This window comes from Trachemys scripta, chromosome 10 (assembly GCF_013100865.1).
Source record: "Trachemys scripta elegans isolate TJP31775 chromosome 10, CAS_Tse_1.0, whole genome shotgun sequence".
Lineage (NCBI taxonomy): Eukaryota > Metazoa > Chordata > Testudines > Emydidae > Trachemys > Trachemys scripta.
In genome coordinates this window covers 13,102,446-13,126,278 of record NC_048307.1, presented here as the reverse complement: position 1 = coordinate 13,126,278, position 23,833 = coordinate 13,102,446, and the positions used below count along the sequence as shown (strand labels likewise).

The following is a 23,833-nucleotide window of genomic DNA, read 5'->3' as shown; positions in this document are numbered from 1 at the left end:
GACGTCTTCTCAATCCTCAGCTTGCTGATTTTTGCAAAACATGAAAAACAAGACAGTGGAAATTTGAGGTGAAGTTAGATCCAAAGAGAGCAAGGTGAGTCTTGTGCTTAAATGCAGCAGTTATAAAAGGAACAGGGCTGTAAGTCAGGAGATCTGGCCCTACCAGAGTGGTGTAAAGTGGGTTTAGTATAAATGAGAATCAAATCTTTGGATTCTGTACTGACTTTGTCACAAGTTTCCTGTGTGACCTTGGACAATATCTCTATGCCCAGTTTTCACATCTGTAAAAATGAGGATAATTACACCTGCCTCATGTGTAGGGTATACCTTAACAGTAGCAAAGCACTCTCAGCTCCTCTGGTGGCCTGATTTGAGTTATATTTCCCAAGCTGATGATAATAGCACAGATTGTAAGCTCTTTGGGGGCAGGGACGGTCTTTCTGTTTTGTGTTGGTACACCACCTAGCACAATGGGAGGCTGGTCCATGACTGAGCCTCATAGGTGCTGTATGATCATACAAATTAATAAATAATAAAATAATAATAATCAGTAATAAGTACATTAACCTTATAAGGATCTGATCCCACAACCACTGAAGTCAAAGGCAAAACTCCCATTGACTTGAACAGTGCAGGATCATGGCTTAAAAGCATAACATGGAACACAATCCGAAAAGTTTAAGGTGATCTGCAAAGGGATTTTTCTCTTTTATAAAAAGGTTCGTCCCTAAGCATTAGCAGCTGAATACTGAAACAACACTTCTAATGCAGAAATAAAGGGGTGGAGGAGGAGGAGGAAATAGCACCATGAAAAATCAGCCTGTTCCCCAACCACAGTATCTCAGATAAGATTCCCGTCTATGCATAGTGTTGGCAATGTCATAACCACTGTAGGACCACTCTGGGGAAGGTCGGCCTAGGGGGATCACCACCCTCGCTGCTCTATAGCTAGGGGTTCTCTGAGACTTTCTGCTCTTTGCTTTACCTTTACATATAAGGTATAATGTTAAGAATATTGAAGAGAAGAGGTCAATTAAAACGACACATTACTGCCGAGGGCCCAGATGGGTTCAGAGAGCCTTCCAGTGCATACGAATGTCTTTGCAAATCACTTGTAAGGACATAAATAAAAACTAAACTACCAAGCCATGCAGTGTTTAAAGCCTCACGCTTCCCTCTACTTTGGAGTGCACATAGGAACCTGAGATTGCAGATCCAGACTTGGGGGTGGGGAAGCTGATTCCACAGCATATGCCCCTTGTGGTGCTTTCAGCCCTGCAGGCAGAGAGAGCAAGAGCAGGGGCCCCCACCAGGCACCCAAAGGTACAGGGTAAGTTAGAGCATGTTACAGCAAATAGAATCTGTAATGACTTGACCCACTGTTATATTGCAATTGTTACTAGTGAGGGTCCCATAGACCACCTCAGCTGGGGGAACCCCTGACCCAGCAAAGCTCATGCCGCAACTGTGCTACCCAAGGTCTGTGGGAAGCTATGATACAGAGTCAAGGGGACTCACCATAGTTTCCCTTTGCCCCTGTGCAGATCATGGGGTACCATTTGTTTAGAGGGAAGGACACTCACCATCGTACTAGGAGAAAAGCCTTCACACCAGTAGAAGAATTACAAGAATTCATCTTGAGTTGAAATAATAATGGGGGAGGAGGGGAAGAGAGAGAGCAAAATTAGACTTGGGGCAGTATTGTATTCAACTACAATGAGGTAGCTTATAAATCTCCTATATGTAAGAACGATCAGTGTTCTGTATGTACCTCACATCACTCAGTCAACCATAAGCCCTCTAGCCAAATAAACAGCAATATTGTGAGGCTTTACACACTTCTCCTTAGTAATAGGGGTGACTTTGCTGTGCAGAAGGTAATAGGAGTAAATAGATTAACTGATTTTAAGGGAAGGGAGCATGATGACCTCCTAGAACTCCTGCATAACAGAGGCCACAGATTTTCTCCAAATATCTCCTGCATCAAGCTCAGTAACTTGTAGCTGCACTAGAGCATAGTTTCCTGTATTGCCAACCCCAAGAATTCAAAAATCTTAAATCAGGCCCCAAAAATCACAATATTGGCTTAGAACTCATAAGGTGTTTTAAAATAGTAAATTTTAAACCCTTTTTGTTTGCCTCTGCTTTTTGAGCCTTTAGGGTGCACTCAATTCATGTTTTCAAGTGTTTCCATACAAGCACGAGGGTTAGAAATGTACTTTTAATAAATGAAAGCAGAGATTTTCATGTAATCACCTGACTCCAGGAGTTGGGGAAACACCAAACATGGCAAGATTCGTGATAAGACTGTAAGAGCTGGCAACAGTGGAACCCTGATTTGAAGACTTCAAGAGATGGTAAATCTGCCACATCCTTGGTTACATTGTTCCAAGGGTTAATTTGCTGACATTGCTAAAAAAAAAAAAATCACCTTTTTCCGACTTGCATGTACTGCTAGCCACTGGATCCCTTATGCCTTGTCTGGATTAAAGAGACCTTTGGTATCAGATATTCTCTCATTGCATCAGTACTTCTAGATTGTGATCAAGCCACCTCTAAGTCTACTTGGATAAGCTAAGTACTTTGAGCTTCTATTACACTGTTGGGAGGAAAGAAAGAAAAGGCAGATGCTAAGGGCTTTAACATTGTGTTTGACATTTTCACCCTGATATTTCACCCAGTTTAAAACATTGTGTTTGTCCAGTTTTGTACACCACGCAGAAAATCAGGTAATACATACCTAATACAAACTTCAACTGTACAATAGCAGGTTGGGAAACAAGTGTTAATATGGGTTGGATAAATAGAAAAGTCAAATTGTTCTAAATTGTATGGAAATTTAAAAAAAAATTTCTGGGAGGAGAAAGCAAAAAGCAATTGAAACCTAAATTTAAAATTTAAACTAAATTTTAAAGAAAGAAAGTAGTAATCTGGTGGTGCCAAAGGGTTAAAGTATTCTGTTTCGGTCAGTCTGAATATATGAATTTAGCAGCTGACAGTGCATGGTGTGTCAGTCTCTTACAGCTGTTCCAGTAGATTCAAAGACCATCTTTGTTTCTTGAAATATTAGCAACTGTTATTTTTTTCCAAGGACAATGATAGACCAGCTGTTACCTCACAAGATGCAATGTAGTTCAGGTCATATTCTTTAGTAACCAACTTGTAAAACAAGAACTAAATCATTGTTTGGGTTTGTCAGATTTTTTTCCCATTAGAACAGTCTTTGGAGCCTAACAGTAAAATAATTTACACTCAGAATTTCCATTAGTGCATTGGAGTGACAGAGAAACTTCGTATGGTTACTAAACTGGATCTTCTATTTCTAAAATAACATTTGAACTCAGAGTATTGTAAATTTTTTGTTGTTGTTGTTTTTTAAGGCTTTTTGCCATTAAGCTAATTTCTTTCTTTCAAAAATTGTAAGATTATTAAGCAGACATACTTTAGTAATGCACATTTGTATGCCTAAATGTCAAAATATACAACTGGGATTTTCAGAATAACCTAAGGGAGTTAAGTGTTCAAATCCCATTACATTTCAATCAATTTGGATGTCTAATTCTTTTAAGCTCTTTGGAAATCCCAACCTAAACCAACAACTGAGCAACTCAGATAGTTGAAGCTTTAACCCAGGCACAGGTAAAACTCCCACTTGAAGAAATCTTGCCTATGAAGGACTGCAAGATCTGTTCCCAAATCAAGAAATATTACAGTAAGAGTAACTGAACAAGTTACATACATCTTTTCTAAAAACAAAAAGGTAAACACTGCTTTCAGCAGCTCTGAAATAAGCCATTGTTCTTCAGTGCACAGAGACAAATTACCACTTCCAACAAGCTGTCATCCACTTTGAATGAGAAAGAAAAGACAAAATATTGCCACACTGAGAAGACTGGATATTGAATAAAGACTCAACCTTTGTTTTTAAATTTTGTACTCCTTTACATCAAGGAATGGCTATGTTTACAGAATTATTGCCAGTTAATTGCTGTGTAAACAAGAAGCACACAAAGGTACTGTAATATACATTGAAAGATTTCACAATAGTTAATAAATTCAGCAGTAAACAGGAGTTTATTCTTTTTCTATATTATTTAAATAATCATTTCACATTTAAACGCCGCTGTATTAAAATATCCTTGTACAGCAGCTGCAATACACTGAGTTTAGGATGAAGATACCATCCTACGTGTGCAAGAATGTTAACAGCCTAAACTCATCCGAAGAAGTGGGCTGTAGTCCACGAAAGCTTATGCTCTAATAAATTTGTTAGTCTCTAAGGTGCCACAAGTACTCCTGTTCTTCTTTTTGCGGATACAGACTAACACGGCTGTTACTCTGAAATCTACATTCTTTGAATCAAATACTCTAGAAAGAAACCAGATAAACTAGTGCTCTACTTAAACTCTGTTTATCTGAAATACTTACGAGGAACGGGTGATAGAATGCCTTTTGGTAAACCACTGGGATAATAATGGATACAGATTTTTAAAAGTCTGCCTTCAGAATCACCAGTATTTGTGATGAAGAATATGAATTGTTGAACAAAACAGTGAAAGTAAAAACTAAGTTCTTATAATTATTTTTTTCAGTGTGAGAATACTTCTCTTTAAAGATGAAAGACTGAGACTATCAAATGTCAGAGACTTTAGTTATGTTTAGGAGCAAAGTCTGTCTTACAAAACCAAAAACCTGCCATCACAAAAGGTTTGATTGGACAGAGATAGCGAAGTTGATAGAATCTCCTGAAAGCTGCAAACTAACCCAGAAAATACTGCCTCCAGACACCTGACTGATAAAAGACAATAGTGCTTGGGTTAACAAGATGGATATGCCTGAAAATAAAGTCATTGTTGAATTTGTGTCTAATCCTTGAATGGAGAATTGGAGAATTTATTTTCCAAATGGCTGGGCAATTCCACCTCGTTCCGTTTCCATTTCTGCTGCCAAATAGCTATGGTTTCCAAAATCCACAAACTTTTCCTAGTATAAGAAGTATTCTTTGTTGGCAAGATGCTGAAGCACAAACCTAAATTTAAGCATGTGAATAGTTCAACTGAAATCAGTGGGAAGACATGGGAACTATCCTTGTGCTTAAAGTTAGGCACATGCTTAAGTACCATGCTGAATCAGGGCCACCAATAGGATTCATCAAGCAGAAAAACTCTGAGAAGCTGGACTATAAGGGAGCCAGTGTTGGTATCTACCTGGACAATACCTTCAGCATTACTCAAAAGAAATAAAAGCTTTGTTTAGTTCACAGAAGGCTTTCGAGAGATAGGTTTGACTATTGTCTTCCTCTTTCTTGGCAGATTACAGGTGGAATTCAAAGGCCAGACTTTGTGTTCATGGGAAGAAGCCAGCTTCCTTTAATTATCTAAAATGACCAATCTCCAAGAACAAAATCCATCCCATTCATCATAGTTCAATATTGGTCACTTTTAGACTAGAATGTGTTACATTTGACTATGGGTATAATCACTGTGTCTTCAGTTTCAGGTTATCACTGTATGCTGCTATTCTTATGTTAATAAAAGAAAACACCAAATGAGTTCAGTAGGCTACATCAGTGAACTGCATCATCACAATACAAAGGGATAGAACCAGTTCAGTAATAAAGGCAAGTTTTATTTTAGATCAGGCAATGCATCACTTTCAACCTTCGTAGTTTCATTTAAAAAGGGAATCAAGAACTGAAGTCGTGATAAACTGTGAGATCTGCAATGTTCTAAAATAACGTCAGATACATGACTAAAAGCTGCAGTCTCACCCAAGTCTGACCACATAGTACAACTCAGAGGAGAGAATTTGGGAATGCATATATTTATTTCTTCCAAATTGCCATAGTCTGCGGACTGTCTCCCAAAATTCTCCGGATGTAGGGAGAGAACACCCATTACTATATGCCTTTAGAGACGCAGCCTGCTCCTCCTAATTACCAGTTATACTCTTCAAGCTAATGCAGATGGGTCAGGGCTATGGTCCTGCCTTTCCCCACCCTCTTTGATGCACTATTAATCCCAAAGGAGTAGAAGGCTCAAACCCTGCACTTCCCTGAGCGAATGACCTGCAATTCTGAGGAAGCAGTGTTGTGTACTGGATAAAGCACTCAATGGGCAATTGTAAGACCTGGCTTCCATTCCTGGCTTGGCCACTGACCTGCTGTGTCACTTTGTGCAAGTCGCTTCACCTCCCTATGCTTCTCTTTCCCCTCCCACCCTTTGATGGTCTTGTCTGATTGCACAGTAATCTCTTTGGGGCAGGGAAAGTCTCTCACTATGTGTCCATGTGATGTCTAGCACAATGGGGCCCACAGTCGTGGCTTGGGCTTCTAGGCACTACAGTAATATAAATAATAACAATTCTTCCTGGGTTCTACATGGACCATCAAGGGAGAGAAAGGTTCCTCACACCCAGGAGCGCCGCCAGCTTTTCTGCCGCCCTAGGCGGCGGAAGGTCCCGCCCCGAAATGCTGCCCCCCACAGAGGCGGTGGAAGGTCCCGCCGCCGAAATACTGCCACAGTCGTAGCCCCACAAATTGTAATGCCCTAGGCGACCGCGTAGGCCACCTAATGGGTTGCACCGGCCCTGCTCACACCACCCTGTTCACTGCATGTCTGTATACTGGCCAAGCAAAATCTGCCCTCTATTTATTTGTTTTTAACGAAGAGTAAAGTTACAAATGCAATGAAACTACAGGGTGTGTAATGAAAACAGCATAGCTGTGGTGTCCTGTTGCTTAAATACCTTGCTCCTGAACGGTGCTGTATTAGGTTTCTTCGACATCTATGACGCATTCCAGCTGGACTGCAACCAGTATTTTAATAAACTATGATCTTATGCAGTAGTGAATAAAGTTTATAACAGTCATAATTCCCTTGAAATCCATTAATCAACAGAAATTTCAACAAATATTTTAACATGGGAGTGACAGGACAGCAACTAAAGATCATCTGTTAACGGTGGAAGGAACCCTTTTCTCATTTTAATCTCCATGTGTCTGTAGCAACTCACTAATCTATTTCATTTATAATTCACACACACAAAAACGGTCTCAGCAAAGATTTAAGATGTTAGCCTGTGATGAGTTTGCACATTACTAAGACTTCATTATTCTTATAAAAATGTACTCCAGTGCATTTGCTAGTTCATTATGCAATATTCTGATAAATAATTAAAACTAGACAACACTTGTCACGGTGTAATGAGTGTGTTTTGTGAAGCACTGTCATTGCTTTACCTTTAGGTTTTACTGTTTGTTAATTTTCTTGCCAATTTAACAAGAAGTCAGTAATGGGTCTCTGGGACGTCAGAGTAAGTGTATGTGGGGTCGTGCTGTGTGTTTAATAGGCCAGATCATTGGCTAAGGATGATGTGCAGGTAGCACAATATGAGTGTGTATGAGTGCATGTGCACACATGGCTTAAAGCTAATCTTCGTTTTCCTCTAATCCTGCTATAGCCTCTATGCTGAGGTAGTCCTCCTGTGCCAAGTGAGACCAGCAGCTCACTTAGGGGTGAAATCCTTCTTCCATTTAACACAATGGGAAAACTCCCATTCACTCCAATGACACAGGACCAAGCTCTTAGTCATTTTAAGCTTGTAGGCCAGGGGTGGGCAAACTTTTTTGGCCCGAGGGCCACATCTGAATGGGGAAATTGCATGCAGGGCCATGAATGTAGGGCTGGGACAGGGGCTTGGGGAGTGGGAGGGAGTGCGGGGTGTGGGAGGGGGCGTGGGGTGCAGGAAGGGGCTCAGGGCAAGGGGTTGGGGTGATGGAGGTGTGTGGGGTGCAGGAGGGGGCTCAGGGCAGGGGGTTGGGGTGTAGGAGGGGTGCAGGGTGCAGCAGGGGGCTCAGGGCAGGGGGTTACGGTGCAGAAGAGGTTCGGGGTGCAGCAGGGGGCTCAGGGCAGGGTGTTTGGGTGCAGGAGGGGTGCAGGGTGCGGCAGAGGGCTCAGGGTAGGGTGCTGGGGTGCAAGAGGGGTGCAGGGTAGCAGCAGGGGGCTCCGGCCCAGCGCCGCTTACCTTGAGCAGCTCTGGGGTGGCAGCAGCATGCAGCAGGGCTAAGGCAGGCTCCCTGGCTGCCCTGGCCCCGCGCTGCTCCCGGAAGCAGCCAGCACCACATCCCTGCAGCCCCTGGGGAGGGGGCAGCAGAGGGCTCCATGCGCTGCCCTCGCCCGCGGGTACCTCCTCCGAAGCTCCCATTGGCCGCGGTTCTCTGTTCCCAGCCAATGGGAGCTGCGAGGGGCGGTGCCTGCAGGCGAGGGCAGTGTGTGGAGCCCTTCCCCTCTTCCTCCCGCCCCGGGCCGCAGGGACATGGTGCTGGGCACTTCTGGGAGCGGGGCTGACAATCCCACAGGCCGGATCCAAAGCCCTGACGGGCCAGAGCCAGCTGTTGTTTGCCCACCCCTGTTGTAGGCTGTCTAGATAAGTCAGAACATTTCACCAATAGCACTGCTGGGAAACCAACCCCTGGATTTTAAACTGAGCACTGTTTAATACCAATGCAGTTGCATTTTATCTGCTGCTTGTAGCCCTTTTCTGTATACCATTACATTACTTAGTGTATGGGGGTGAGGTAGATCCCTGTTACTCATAGCACCATATTTGGGAAAGGATGCTATTACAGATTCTCCACAATGATGTCATGAATGATGCTATCTTAGGCCCCAGTTCAGCAAGGTACATGCCTAATTTTAAGCATGTGAGTAGTCCCATAGAAGTCAAAGTATACATGAGAAATGGGAAAATGTATATTGCACTACCATGCTGAATTGGGGTCTTACATCATACCTCCACAGCTTCTGACCAATGAATAATCCACAGGTCTCCTCGACTACTCAGCCATGAAGCAGATAAAAACAAAGTTCTCTTGCAGAATTGATTCTGACAAGAAGGAAAAGTGCAAGAGACCAACAGCTCTACACTGTATTTGTTGGTTGGTTTGTTTTGTGGGTGACAACGGTTATCTAGCACCCAATTCTGGAAGAGGGATGACAATAAAATAATGATCCAGTGATCACAGACACCGCAGGATGAGATGCTGATTGCAGAAAAAACCCACTGCTGCGTAGGAGAGGAAATATTATCCCCAAGATCGCCAGTCATTCAGGAACATAGATATTTCTGAAGAGGACAAAATACAAGTCATACACTCTTGCTTTTGCTTAGCTACATGCTTGCATCAGTAAGACGCAGAGTGGCAGCAATGACGGTAGTGTATCCCGGTTTGCTGACGTCTCAGCACTTGACAGCATGAGACCAGACTAGAGCAACGAGATATGATGTCAAGAGGAAATTCATTAAGATTCAAAGACCAACCAACTGCAGACAGCAGCCTTGTCTGAAAAAAGCAGAATGTATCCGTCCTTCTGAGACTTCCATCTCTTTGGATGTGGATGAGAGCTTGTCGTACACGCTACGGGGCTTGATTGTGGTATGGAACCCCAAGGAATCTGTGACTTCCAGAGACCTGTGACTTCCAGAGACCCCCTTGACATTCTCTGCTTCAGCCCCAGGGGCTGTGGGACTCTGGAGCTGGCAGCTAGTGGGGTCCTGGCAGGGTCCCAGTGACAGGCGACAGCAGCAACAGGGGGCCCCCCTGCAAGGTTCCAGCGAAAGGTGACAGACTCCTGAGGGGGCCCTCCTCAGGGTTCCAGCGATGGGCGACAGCCATGTGGGGTGGTGGGAGGCAAGGGGGACACCTCGGGCGAGTGGTTGGGGTGTCCCATTTTCTCTTTGGGAAATATCCCTGCAGCTCCCAGCCACTGTGGGTGGAGGGGGGACCCCTTGCAGCTTCCAGCTGCTGTGGGCAGAGGGGAAACCCCATAGCTCCCAGCCACCACCGTGGTGAGAAACCATGGAGCCGCAGCAGCAAAAGTCACAGATAGGTCACAGCTTCCGTGAATGTTTGTTTATTGCCTGTGACCTGTCCATGACTTTTACTAAAAATAATCATGCCAAAGTCTTAGCCTTACTGATAAACAATATGAATTAGAAAGAAAACAGAGTAAGAAATCCCACTGAGGGGCAAATCCTAAGAATCCTTGGAAACAGGAGCAGGTCTGCTCTGAAAGGAGAAGGGAGTGCTCACTGAATTTGAGAGAGCTGTGCACCCTCGGCACACACGATCTGTACGGCTTCCCTGCCTGGGAAGGTGAGGAAAAGGCAGAGTGTGGAAAAGGAGATCCAGTTCTCCACTTTTTGGCAAAACCATAGAAGGGGCTTGGAGCCTGAAGGACCCTTTGGGGAGAGGCTCTGCAGCTGCTTTGTGATTCAGCATTACACACACACACACACACTGCCCTGTATACCTGGCCAGCACCTGTCCATGGCTTCACTCCTTCCTATGCTCCCTGCCCCTCCAGGCTGCCACGTTCTCCCAGAAGGTAGGAACAAAGCAATCCCTGCACACCCCTGAATTCAGGAACTGCTATTCCGAATGGATCTTACACAGCTCATGGAAGGGAGAGAAGCTCCACTGGCCATCCCCTCCTTACTCACCCTCTCTATGTCCCTGCATAAGGGCTGGGTAGACTCTGGCCACAATCCAAATCCACCAGTACCCCATGGGAGAGGCTCTAAGTCCCATAAAGCTTTCTAGGCTGCAATAGCATATGCGTTAAGTTTTATGGAGGATTTGTCTTTAGTTCAAGTAATGTATTCCACTAATTCAAAAAGCTGAGATAATCAGAACACCTCCTCATACCTTCTCTCATTGTCATCAAGGTGAGCAAAGAGCACATTCTTGGAGATGGCTTTTGCCAGAGCAGTCATTGTTTTATAGTCCTTTGGAATAACCTGTGGGGGAAAAGAAACACACAAAGTTACAGTTGTGGATTTGTTTCATTATATATCTTGATGTCTAAAAGACTGCATTAGTTAATAAAGCTTATGCCCAAATAAATCTGTTAGTCTTTAAGGTGCCACCGGACTCCTTGTTGTTTTTGTGGATACAGATGAACACGGCTACCCCCTGATACTTGTCAATATGATGGATGCAGCTTGTTTCACATTGCTGAGTCAGATTTATAATTTAATATAAAACCACCAAGAAAGCAATACATTCCAATTTCGACAGCCTGGGTACAAGAATTAATGTTACTAATATAACAATGAGAACAGATATGTATGGTAGTCTCTCCTCCTCTTGCCCCTCCTCACCTCATAAAATATCTTTATACAGTACAGGGCAAAAATTCAGCAGGAACTGACAGCAGCTACGCAGACTTCTTTCATATTTCATGTATTTTTTTAATAGACTGAGGAAAACACTTTCCATACACTTCCTCTCCCCAAAGCAACATCAGAAGCAATCTACCTCTAAACATAAAACGTGAGTGATGTTTCTCTGCCTTACAAAATACAAACATGTGACCTATTCATTTTTTATTGTGAAAATGTTTTCTTTATCAGTCCATAACACCAAACCAGTGTATTAACAGTATTACTGTATGGTCTGGAAGCAGCTGCATTAAAGGAAGCAGACATCAGAAGGCTGGAGGCAGTAGAGATATTTAGAAGATGGCAGATGTAACATGGAATGATTGTAAGACAAATGAAGAAGTTAGAGGGAGAGTAGGATGTGAAACCAGGGTTTGGGATTGGCTGCAATCAAAAAGATTACAATGGCGGAGACACCGTATCAAACAGATGATAGGGTGCCAGAGAAAATAATGCAAGTGCAACCAAGGTCAGTCCGACCTACGGTCTGACCACTGACTAGATGCGGAACATCATATGCAGGGACAGGACCAGACTGGGTGTAATGGAAAGACAAGTCAGAGACAGGAATATATGGCAATGCTTTACTGCTCCCCTTGTCTTAAAGATGCTCCAGGATGAATAATGGTGAAAAAATATTCTGGCAATTGACACAATCTTATGAAGCAAACAGAACTCCTGCATTATTTCAGTTACTGTACACATTCCTATGTTGGAAGCGTCTCCAATCTCCCACCAAAAAAATAATTAAAGAAAATAAGTTAATTAAGCAAAAGGAAAATATTTTGAGTTCTGGGGTATAATCAAAAGGAAGAGCAATCTACATTTTTGCAGAAATCCCACAGAACAAAGAGCTGGCCTTCATATCACCAATGAAGTCTATAGTCTGAAAAGTAAAGCATCTGACAGTATTTTAGGATGTGTCTGTGACAGACAGACATTATCCTGATCTAGCAGGGAAAGGGTTAACAATTTGCCATAGGAGGAGCCACAGACACTCAGGAGGGGTGAGAAGACGGGAAGTCTTCCTCTCATTCCATGTAAAAGGGCCCTTAAGGGAGTACAGGGGAAGAAATAAGTGAGGACGGGAGATATGCTTTTGTACGGTCCTTCCTCCACTCAAAAGGGATGAACTTTATTTTAGTTTAGAATCTCTTTGACCCCACAGAGGCTGTGAGTGAGAGGAAGCCTAAAAAGACTGAACAACTTCTTTTTGTTATCCCTTTCAAACTGCGCGGGGAAAAATCCCAAGAGACAAGAGTGAAGAGCAGGCCTTGGGCTGGGGGCTTTTATTGTTGTTTTTTCCCTTTTCCTTAATTTAGGCAGAAGTAAGCCATTTTCCCAGTGGGAGAAAGGGTTGTTTTCAGCTGTTCGTCCCTTCCCTTATTAATCTGGCAGGGAAGGGATCTTGATTAGGCCAGAGAGCCATATTGCCAACCCAGAAAGAGGAAGGCTATTTCCAGTGTGGGGAATGATGCATGACAACCCTCTTGCGGTGTCGAACAAAGAACAACCCTAGAATTATTTTAAGGAAAAGTGCCATTGTCTATAATGCAGAGATTCTCAAACTGGGGGTCGGGACCCCTCAGGGAGTCACAAGGTTATTACACGGGGGGGTCGCAAGCTGTCAGCCTCCACCCCAAACCCCACTTTGCCTCCAGCATTTATAATGGTGTTAAATATATAAAAAAGTGTTTTTAATTTATAAGGGGGGGGTCACACTCAGAGATTTGCTATGTGAAAGGGGTCACCAGTAAAAAAGTTTGAGAGCCTGCTATAATGGTATGCTAAACTATAGTACAGGGGTAGGCAACCTATGGCACGCGGGCCGAAGGCGGCACGATGGGCTCTGCCTTTTAATTTAATTTTAAATGAAGCTTCTTAAACATTTTAAAAACCTTATTTACTTTACATACAACAATAGTTTATTATATATTATAGACTTATAGAAAGAGACCTTCTAAAAACATTAAAATGTATTACTGACACGCGAAACCTTAAATTAGAGTGAATAAATGAAGACTCGGCACACTGCTTCTGAAAGGTTGCCGACCCCTTCTATAGTATATGGTTTAGTTACTAGGTGGCACTATGTGTAAAATACCTTATTTAAACAAACTTCTGCCATAGCTGGCAGAGCATTAAAGGATCTTCTGATGAACACATCTGGTCTGTATAAGCAAGCTCTGGAGCCAGTACATATCTGGTACAGAATAATGTGACAGCCACCTTGGTAAAGGCTCAAAGACTGAATTCTATCTTCACCAACACAGCTCCCATCTTTTCCTGTGTTGTGATATATACGCTGCTTACTGTATTTTTCACTCCATGCATCTGATGAGGTGGGTTTTAGCCCACGAACGCTTATGCCCAAATAAATTTGTTAGTCTCTAAGGTGCCACAAGGACTCCTCGTTGTTTCAGCTCCCATTGATTTCCTCTAGTCAAAGGTGTAGAGAAGTCAATGGAAGCACATATACTTACCAGAGGGCAACATTTCACCTTCACTTGAGTAGAGAGTCAGAATTCCTAATATCAAAATAAGAGTTAGACGCAAGCTAGCTCACTATGAGAAAAACTCAGAGCTTATTGTTAGTGTCCTACCCTGCCAGAGAAACACTGGTGTGAGTTCTAGTCCTGGTCTCTTGCTGCATGATTCTAGAGAGGCTGGAAACATCCTGGATGTTCCATATGTCATTTTCTCCTTTCATATCTGCATTGTAGGTGGCTCTGTCACCCATACTTCTGCAACATCCTGAGTAGATTCATGTGCTGATGACACTGAAGAAAGTATTCCAACACAACCTCCTAGTTCTTTATTCCTTAGCATTACAAATATCCCCCTAGAATATTATTTAAACACAGTCTGCTTCTAAGAAATTAATTTCATATTGTCTCTATGCAGAACACAGTAAATAATCTGTACTGTACTTCGAGCTTTGCAGCAACTGCCTATCAAGACTCACTGCGAGCCTATCCTGACATCATTGTTGATAGAAGGAAACAAACAAAGTTGTGTTAATTTCAGGTTCAGTTAGGAACATAAGAAAACAATCCAAAGGAATATGGAGGAACACTTCCACTGATCTTCAGAAGAGTTGGATTGGGCCCGTAATGAGCAGAGATAAATGTGGGGGGGGAGGGGTTAAAGTTTCTAAAGGAGATATTAAGAACTGTGGAGAGAAAATACTAAGTAGTTGAAAGTGCCTTTTAAAATATCATGTAAATGCTTTTTTAAACAGTGCCATGCATTAACAGTTTAACTATAGCGTTTTTTAAAATGTACTGGATAAAATGTGCTGGATAGTTGCCAGCATTATTTGACTTAAATGCTGGGAGAATACTCTTCTCTAATTGGCTTTAGGCTGAAAGCTCTCCCAGGTGTCTGTTTCTTGTGAGGGAAGATGCAATAGCAGTCAGTGAGCTCATACCATAAAAGGATGACAAAGGCATGCACAATCACGAACAGAAAAAAATACTCTGCCCAAAAGTAATGGTTGACAAAATGTGTTCCTATAAAATAAACTCTTTTTGGTGGGAGAGCTACTTCAGACATTGGAGCAACAGCTGTTGCTGGAGGTAACTGTTAGCCAACATTTGCTAGTGAAGAAAAAAAATCTTTCCACCCATTGACACCAGATGCCTACAATAATGTTGACACCCAAAAGCAATGAAATTATTGAAACAGTTGTACATGTGTAAATTGGCATTCATGGGCCAATCCTGGAAAGGGAGCCAGGCAGCCTATGTGGATCCCTTGCAGGACAACAAATATTCATGTTGATTTTTAACAAGTTAATATTTCTAATTAAAAATACTACCGTACTATCTATTATAGGCCTATGGTTTTTAGAGAGCTCAGAATCCACAATTAGGGCCAGATCTTCTACACACTGGGTGCTCAGTTATTCTTAAAATTTGTCAATAAATGTCACAATAGGAAATGGTGAGTGCAGAGCTGTTTTGTACACCTGAGCCCAACTGTGGGGACTGAGCGCTTGAAAATCTGGCCCATAATGTCCAGTATTTCTGGTGTCACTTATTGATTCATCTAAGATATGCAAAGCTTCTGCAAAGCCAAGTTTAATACTTTATGAATCTCTAATATAAAATTAGAAATACCTGAAGATGAATGTGGGAAGTCTAATTAGATAATGAAAGACCTCATCTAATGAAAATAAAAATAAATCCATGCCAGTGATGTAAGAGTTGACCTACATGCTCAGAAATAATCTGCACAAAACCTTCAAAAGATGAGCCTGGGAACTAAAAACCATGGATTTAACAGAGATGCAAGTTTTATGGCCCATGTCAACAATTTGTAATGCACTCTTCTGCCTACCACACCTCCTTTGCCATAGGACTGCAAATGTGTTTAAGTGCCCACTTCATTTTACGTGGTCTCCTATAACATGTGCAAACTCCTTATGCTTAACAATCTGTCCCGCCACGTACTTAGCTGTCACACTATGGCTACCTTTTCCAGTCCTGAGGAAGAGTTCTGTGAAGCTTGAAAGCTTATCTGCTCCACCAACAGAACTTGGTCCAATAAAACATATTACCTCACCCACCTTGTCTCTGTAGAAATGACCTTAAAATTTCTGAAGGAAATGTCAGAGGGGGCTGATAACTTCTGAATAGTGCACGTTGAGATACATCCTCAGTTTAAAGCATTGGGGAAAGCTCATATGAGTCAAATTCTGCCCAATAGGAGTCTTGCTTGATTACAGATCACAGAACTGAACCACCATATCTGACTAGGTTAAGCACTGTTTATACCCTCAGGTGCTTCCATTGGGAATTTCCACAGCAAACTGACCCAAACAGGAGCACTGGTGTGGTAAATCTTATCTGCTTTTTCATGAAAGCTCTGCAGGGACTGATCTCCTTGTCTTAGATTAGCCTACAAATTGCCATGCACATCTCATGGCACTCTGAAATAATGGCTGGAGGGGAATTTAAGATTATGATGGGGCTAAAGCCTATGTCTGTTAATGGCAAGATGAGCAAAAGTCCATGCTCTTGGGACCACCAGCCAAAGATTAAACACATTCAATTTTATAAACATAAATTGATTTGGTTGAAAGAGCTCCATGAAGTAGAGTCCAGGGCTTCCACAGACTGTAAACTTCTAGTTCTTGCTTTGTTTATTCTTAATTTGTGCTTGGCATTTCTTCAGAAACAGTGGCAATATAAAATGACCCAACCATTGCAAATGATGCTTTACAGAGTAAAATGTAAACAGATCACTTGATAGCAACTATTTGATTCTGAAGTCTGTGTTACAAACACGTTACCTTTCTAACATAAGAAACAGCATCTTCCTCAGTGTACACCTCAGCACTGACACCTCCCCTTCGGCGTCGAGCTTTCACCACCGGGTTTGGAGGAGGAGGAGAAATTTCATCATCATGAGAATCTGACTGAGAATTAGATTTCTGCCGAGCCAATATTTGTTTGCATTCTTCCTGTAAGTGAAAAGAAGACAGGGATTTATTTTCCAATGGGAGCTGGGGGGGCTGTGCCTCCTGGGTCCTGGCCCCCGTGCCAAGGACCCGGACCTGCTGGCTGCTTCCAGGGCGTGCGCAGTGTGGTGCCAGGACAGGCAGCATGCTGCATCGCTGATCAGGAGCTGCCCGAGGTAATCCCACGCCCCAACACCAAGCCCCAACCTCCCGCCCCAGCCCTGAGCTCCCCCCCAAAACCTGGAGCACCTTCCTGCACCCCAAACCCCTCATCCCTAGCCCCATTCCAACCCCCTGCCTCAACCCGCAGCCCCCTCCCGCACTCCAAATCCCTCGGCCCCACTCCCCAACCTGGAGCCCCTTCCTGCACCCCAAACCCCTCATGCCTGGCCCCACCACAGAGCCATCACCCCCAGCCCAGAGCCCTCATCCCCTCCCACACCCTAACCCCCTGCCTTAACCTGCAGCCTCCTCCCACACTCCAAATCACTCATCCCCACCCCCACCCCAGAGCATGCACACCCAGCCAGAGTCCTCACCCCCTCCTCCATCCCAGCTCCCTGCCCCAGCCCGGAGCCCCCTCCTGCACCCTGAACCCCTCATTTCTGGCCCCACCCTGGAGCCTGCACTCCCAGTTATAGTCCTCACCCCCTCCCGCACCTCAACCCCCTACCCCAGCCCAGTGAAAGTAAGTGAGGGTGGGGGAGAGCGAGCCACCGAGCGGGGGGGAATGTAGTGTGGGGGGCGTGGCCTCTGGGAAGGGGTGGTACCAGGAGGTGGCACTGGGTTTGCTAACCACTGGGCCACCTAACCCATCAAGGACTCTATTATGCTGCATAATGCATAATAAAGTGCCATACTGCTAGACCTGACTCTCTCTCTCTCACCAGAACACAGCAAAAATGCTGGCTGACCTTTTTCAAGAGGTTGCATATTCTGGAATCTCCACTGCTGGGGACCAATTCTAATCTCACTCCTGATTTATGACAGTGTAAGCAACTCCCCTGAAGTCAATGGAGTTACATCCATGTAAAAACTGAATAAATGAGATCTGAGTCAGTCCCTGGAGTACAATGAAAATTGATGGCTGGTTTAGCGCCAGCTGGCCAAAAGAAAGGCTGTGTTCCAAATTGCCACTCCTGGAAAACAATATAGAAAATGATGGGGAATCCCTGAAGAGGGACTAACAGGGGAGAGAAACAGTATGGGGGAGAAATCCTGGGAGTTACAAATGTGTGTGGCAGTCAATGATGTTTATCAAAATGTATCCCGATCCACTGAATTTGTTTAACTTCCCCAGAATTTAATTTAACAAAACTACTTTCACAGTAGCACTCAAAGTCCCCAGTAAGATTAGTGCCCCATTGTGCTGGATGGTGATACCAAAAAACAGCCCCTGTCTTGGAAATTCTTATCTAATTTGTGTGCAACACATGGAGGGAGTGGAGGAGGAAGGATGAGGGTACCAGTGATAGACATGTGGTTAATTACCATCTTAACCAGTTGGTTTTGTTGACACAGGAAATGAGTTACGGTTAGCTCATCAGGTATGACACCAGAAAAGAGTGTGCTACATAAAATGTGTCCTGTTTTACTGGCACATGTCCACAACTTTAAAGCTTGTAAGAAAAACAGATGATTAATACATGGTTTGCCATCGATGTTTATGAATGTCTGACAAATCCAGCTATGCTGCTTATCATTTCTGGTCTTGTGCTAGTCACTTTCCCCACTCTCACTGATACTGCGTCCTTTCTTAATCCAAAAGTACTTTTTACATCAACACTGATTATATTGCTGGTGGCTGGGTTAAGGCACAAATTAGTATTTCTCAAGCTGCATAATTCAAAATGACAGCTCCCAGCACATCCCTGTTTTGGTCAAAGATAATTTTTAAGATCTAGATTACTGAACTTTTCTGGAGACCAACAGAGAAATACAACTTCTGGGCTGACGAAAGGCTTGATTCTGCAGCATGCCGAGTGTGCTCCTGTGGGAGACGAGCTCCCTTTATTATTTGGAATCCTAGGCACTACTGCAAGACCCATTGTGCTTGGTGCTGTACAGGCACAGAACAAACTGATTTTATGGGCGTATTCACCAACTTGCAAAATAGAGCTTCAAGCTATGAACATTTCTTCAATTCTATCTCAAACTATAAATCATGCGGTTAGAGGACGGCTAGACTAGATTTTCATACACTCTCAGAACAATTAATCATACAGAACATTCTCACCAGATTCCTCCCCACAACACACACAGTAAGGATCTGGATGCACTGTCTTATTGAGTAGAAGTATCCAGTGACAGCAAAGCAAACATTCTTAAAGAACATACAAAAGTTCTGTGCATCTCTAATTTTAAATAATACCTGTTTACCAACATCAAACTGATATATTTTTGAAGAATTTCAAATATTAATAACCCACACTGCATTTTTAACTTCATGTAATTCTTCAGTTGTATAATAAACTCTGTTCATTCAGAGTGGCCAAAATTATATACAGTTTCTCCAGACACTTGATTGCAAACCTAAAAATCCATACTCCTTCTAAGAAGACAATATTCTGCTAGTAAACACTTTAATTCTGAAAGTACAATAAAAGGTACACTATTAAAACCAGATAGTCAGGTAAATAATTATATAATGTTACTTTACACTTACACTTTCTTTTCATACATGACATATATTACTACAGAAAATGATTTATTTGCAATGTCTGAATATTACACACATGCTTTTTCTTGTTTTTTGTATATTGTATAATAGGCATTTGTGAAGAATTAATAACTAATATGTCCCCTAGTACAGTACAAATTCGTAAAAGGCTCAGTGAGGTAAAATATCACAATTCACACTCCTCTTAAACCCAAATACAGTATAAAACAAAAAATATTAAATAATTATAAAAGTGAGTTACCATAGGATTCATTTTAAAAAGAAGTCTCTTCGCTACAAACTCTCTTTATATAAGCAGCAGACAGTTGACTGGTTGGCTTTTCCATGTGCCGCTATTTGTAGTCTAGGTATGCTTTCCATTACTGAACTCAAGAGTGCTTTTTGAAAACAAAAGCATACACTGTGTCCAGGGTATTGCTCTCAAATAGCCATCTTCCTTATATCCTGGGGTAAAACTACATAAACAGAGCAAATATTTTGAAGGAAGAACAGACTCTCTTAAGGTTAGTTCAAACACTGATCATCAGACATAGCTTGCTATGAATGCTTGTACAGAACTCACTTTCAAGTAAACACCTCACCATTCTTTTGTTGGCATGACAACAGGCTTTCTCACTCTCTATTGGAATGGCACAGAGAATTCACAACAGCAGGGAAATCATATTTCCAATTTAAAATGATAGTCTATGGAGAAAATAGGCATACACACTGGACCACTGTATAACAGGTGGTAGTATAGGATCAAATCCAATAGCAAGCGCTTTATTTTCTTGACTTTTACACTAGTAACTGCACTGACTTCAGTGGAATTACTCCAAACTTACACTGAGGTAGCAAAAGGAGACTTGGGCCTGAAATGTGTTAAGTCACGACTATAGTGGAACCACATCAACACACCCAGAAGTTACAAATCCACATCACTGCCTTACAATAATATAAACCATTTCATCTACAAGGAGTGTGATCCTACTGCCACCAAAATCATCTGGGTCCTGATCAAATATCATAAAATTCAAGGCAGTCCATAATATTGCCAGCAAATTCAAAGGGAGTTGGACTGTGAACTTGGAGTACTGCAGTTGGCAGCTTGGGTGGATGTAGGATTAGGAACAAAAATTGGAAAGGGAACAAGAAATGTCATCCTTGCCTAGAATTTAAAAAAATAAAAATGTAAATGTCTGCAGTGACCTGTTTATCTAATGTATGTGTGACTGTAGCTAAGGAACTTGTCCTGGGAGGTTTTGGAGCATGACACAAAAGAATTTAGTGTGCTGACCTCAAAATAATAGGTCATTTAGTTCTCCAATTAGTGTTTTCATAGGGTATGAGCCAAAGCATTGCAACTAGTCACAATGCTGAACAAGTGTTTGAGTTAGTTCCTTCCTTTCATACTTCAGTTCAAGAGTATGTTTCCTGACCCACAGACTCTCTTCTTTCTGAGTTGGTACATTTTCAAGGAGATATTCATTTTCAGTAGTTCCTCCTCCTGTATCTGCTTTTCATGCTCAGTCATTGTCTGAAAACTCACAATGTGAAAGCATAGAGACCTATGACACTTGACAAGGTCCAAATCAGTATATAGCTTTACAATAACATTCCAGAAAGACTTTCAAAAGCAACGCTGCCCATTAAGTTTCATTAAGTGATTTCCACTTTGCTCCCCACAAGTTATTCACTTCGTTCTAAAACTGCCACCCACAGAGAGTGCTCTCCAACTGAAATATTTTCTCGTTTTCCAAGTTTAGTCCTCAAGAAAGTTTCCTAATTGATGGCCCTGAAGTCTGTGTCCTATTTATCCACAGACAATGTACAACACTGTTAATGACTGATCAATCTTCCTGATTTTTGCCCCCAGAACTGACCCGGAGTGATCACCGCTAGGAAGGAGAAAGTAATTCAGTTTTCATGACCATTCAGTTATTGCTAGAGACTGCCACCTGGAATTATAAAGATTAGAACTGCAAAAGACTTATTAGGTCAAACTATTCACTTTGCTGGCAGTGCGGATTGATCTCCTCAGTATGGGACTCATTCCAAGCCTATTGAAGTTGATGGGAATTTTGGAGTTCTCTACCCCATTCCTCTGACTCTGCAGTCCTCACGTCTCTGACTGCCTTTCTGTCAGCTCCTCACAGATGTCCCCCCTCCATCTACATCTCAACAGGGAGAAAAATGAACTTATCTTCCCATCCAATCCTGTCATCATCACCACAGACAACTCCACTATCTGCCCCATCATATGGGCTTGTAACTTTAGTGGGGCTTTTTGATCCAATCCTTAGCATTGCCCCACCTACATCCAGACTGTTAAATGCTGTCATTTCTTCTTCTATGGCATCTCTGAAATCTGTCTTTTAATATCCATCCCCTACCACTAATGTCCTTATCCATTTCTTACGCTATGTCTACACTACAGCCTATGTCGGCAGAATTTATGTTGCTCAGGAGTGTGAATAAACCACCTCCCTGCGTGACATAAGTTACACCGACACAAGTGCCTGTGTGCACAGCGCTATGTCAGTGGGAGAGCATCTCCCGCCAACATAGCTTCTGCCGCTTGTGGAGGTGGTTTTATTATTCCAACAAGAGAGAGCTCTCCCGTCGGCAGAGCGTCTTCACCAGATGCTTTGCAGAGGTGCAGCTGTACCAATACAATGATCTAAGCAAAATACTATTGCCAAAACATTCCTCTCTTCTTTGAAAAGCAACAGAGGGTCCTGTGGCACCTTTAAGACTAACAGAAGTATTGGGAGCATAAGCTTTCGTGGGTAAGAACCTCACTTCTTCAGATGCAAGTAATGGAAATCTCCAGAGGCAGGTATAAATCAATATGGAAGATTTCCATTACTTGCATCTGAAGAAGTGAGGTTCTTACCCACGAAAGCTTATGCTCCCAATACTTCTGTTAGTCTTAAAGGTGCCACAGGACCCTCTGTTGCTTTTTACAGATTCAGACTAACATGGCTACCCCTCTGATACTCTCTTCTTTGACTCTGCCTACATCCCGTTCATCTTTGAATCCCTTCACTGCCTTCCTCTTACCTCTTGTATCGCATTAAAACTTGTCTTCCACTTCAATGCCTTGCAGAATCTCATTCCATCACCACCATTGCCCTAGTTTCTTATATATACTTCACTATAAAGTAGCAAGGTTACGTTACAAAAGACAGAAGATATTTTCAATGTTTAAAAACTCATATTACGAAATAGAGAGAACTGTAGCCAAAGGTTCTGCTTTTTAAAATCCAAGCCAAGTATACATCTGTATATATATCTAGTATGTGAAGAAAAAATCACCTAAAACAGCTTCACTTCTAATAGATAAACATCACTTCAGACTGAACTGCAAGGATATTTTGCTGCACTTTCAGCAACATCAATGCTTCTGCGTGAAAGTTTTCAACTTTGCCAATATTACAGGATGTACAATGCCAAATCCACAGCTGTTTACTTACAGCCAAATTCTGTTATTCTCATTTATACTGGGGAATACCTAAATCCACAAATAACGCCATTGAACTCAGTGAGACTATCTGAGGAATAAGGATTTATTTAGTGTAAGGGTGGCAGAAATTGGCCCTTAGAGCACAGGAAAAAAAAACGATAAGGTAAACCATGAGGGCGCCTCAAAAACTCCTATTTGTGGTATCGCTCCTCAGTTATCCATGTTCCACGACACCTCACTGTTCTCCCCCAACACGCTTCCGATGTATTTACAGTGCGTTAGTAAATGATGGAGGTACCAAAAAGATGTGGTTCTGATCTGATAACACTCTGCAAATCAAATTGGCATCCTGAAAAATCAGTTCCTAAATTTCTTTGCTTGCGTTTACTGATTAAATGATACTGCTGAAAAGCAAAGACTAATAAATGGAGAGAAAAAAACAAAATTATGGATAGAAAATGACACATTAAGTCTGTGACACTACTTCCTGGAAACTCATCAGGCTTAGAGACAAATTTCTTTTTCATGTTCTGTAGATAATCTCCATCCCCAAGTCCCTGTGGCATTTCAGAATGTTTTAGAAACAAAATTACACAGTAAATTACTATCATGTATTATTTATATAGCACTCACATATAGACACTAGGTATGTGGCGGACGGGATGCAAGAAAAGTAAGTTGATAATTTCACCATTTGCTTTAAAAACATCTCAATAGTTCCACAGGTTGGTTTAGTTTCTCTCTGATTCACTATCACTTCATGGTGTAGGGGGAAGGGAGCTGGGGTTAAATGGGTTTTTGGATTAAGTGAATTCTAAGAAGGAATTTAAAGTAGGAGGGTGTTGGCCCACAGTAGGCTGGGTTGAGGATTCATGAATAGTAGGCCGTATGGAAGAAGACATAAAGATGGGAGATGGATCAGTAAAAAAAGAGTAATTAGTAAAGGTGCCAGGGGTCTTTAAATGGGGTCAGGGTTGAGTAGACTTGTTCTTCTAGGGTTACCATACGTCCGGTTTTTCCC

At 42.3% G+C, this 23,833-nt stretch overlaps 1 protein-coding gene across 1 annotated transcript in view; it reads right to left on the bottom strand.

Moving 5' to 3' along the window:
* The window catches only part of PRKAR1B (protein kinase cAMP-dependent type I regulatory subunit beta), a 125,473-nt gene that overhangs the window by 91,128 nt on the left and 10,512 nt on the right, over positions 1-23,833 (bottom strand). Inside the window, exons 3-4 of the mRNA XM_034783739.1 lie at positions 16,520-16,690; positions 10,709-10,800 (exon numbers count right to left, since the gene is read on the bottom strand). Of these exons, the coding sequence (XP_034639630.1) occupies positions 10,709-10,800; positions 16,520-16,690 (263 nt within the window). The remainder of the gene's footprint in view (positions 1-10,708; positions 10,801-16,519; positions 16,691-23,833) is intronic.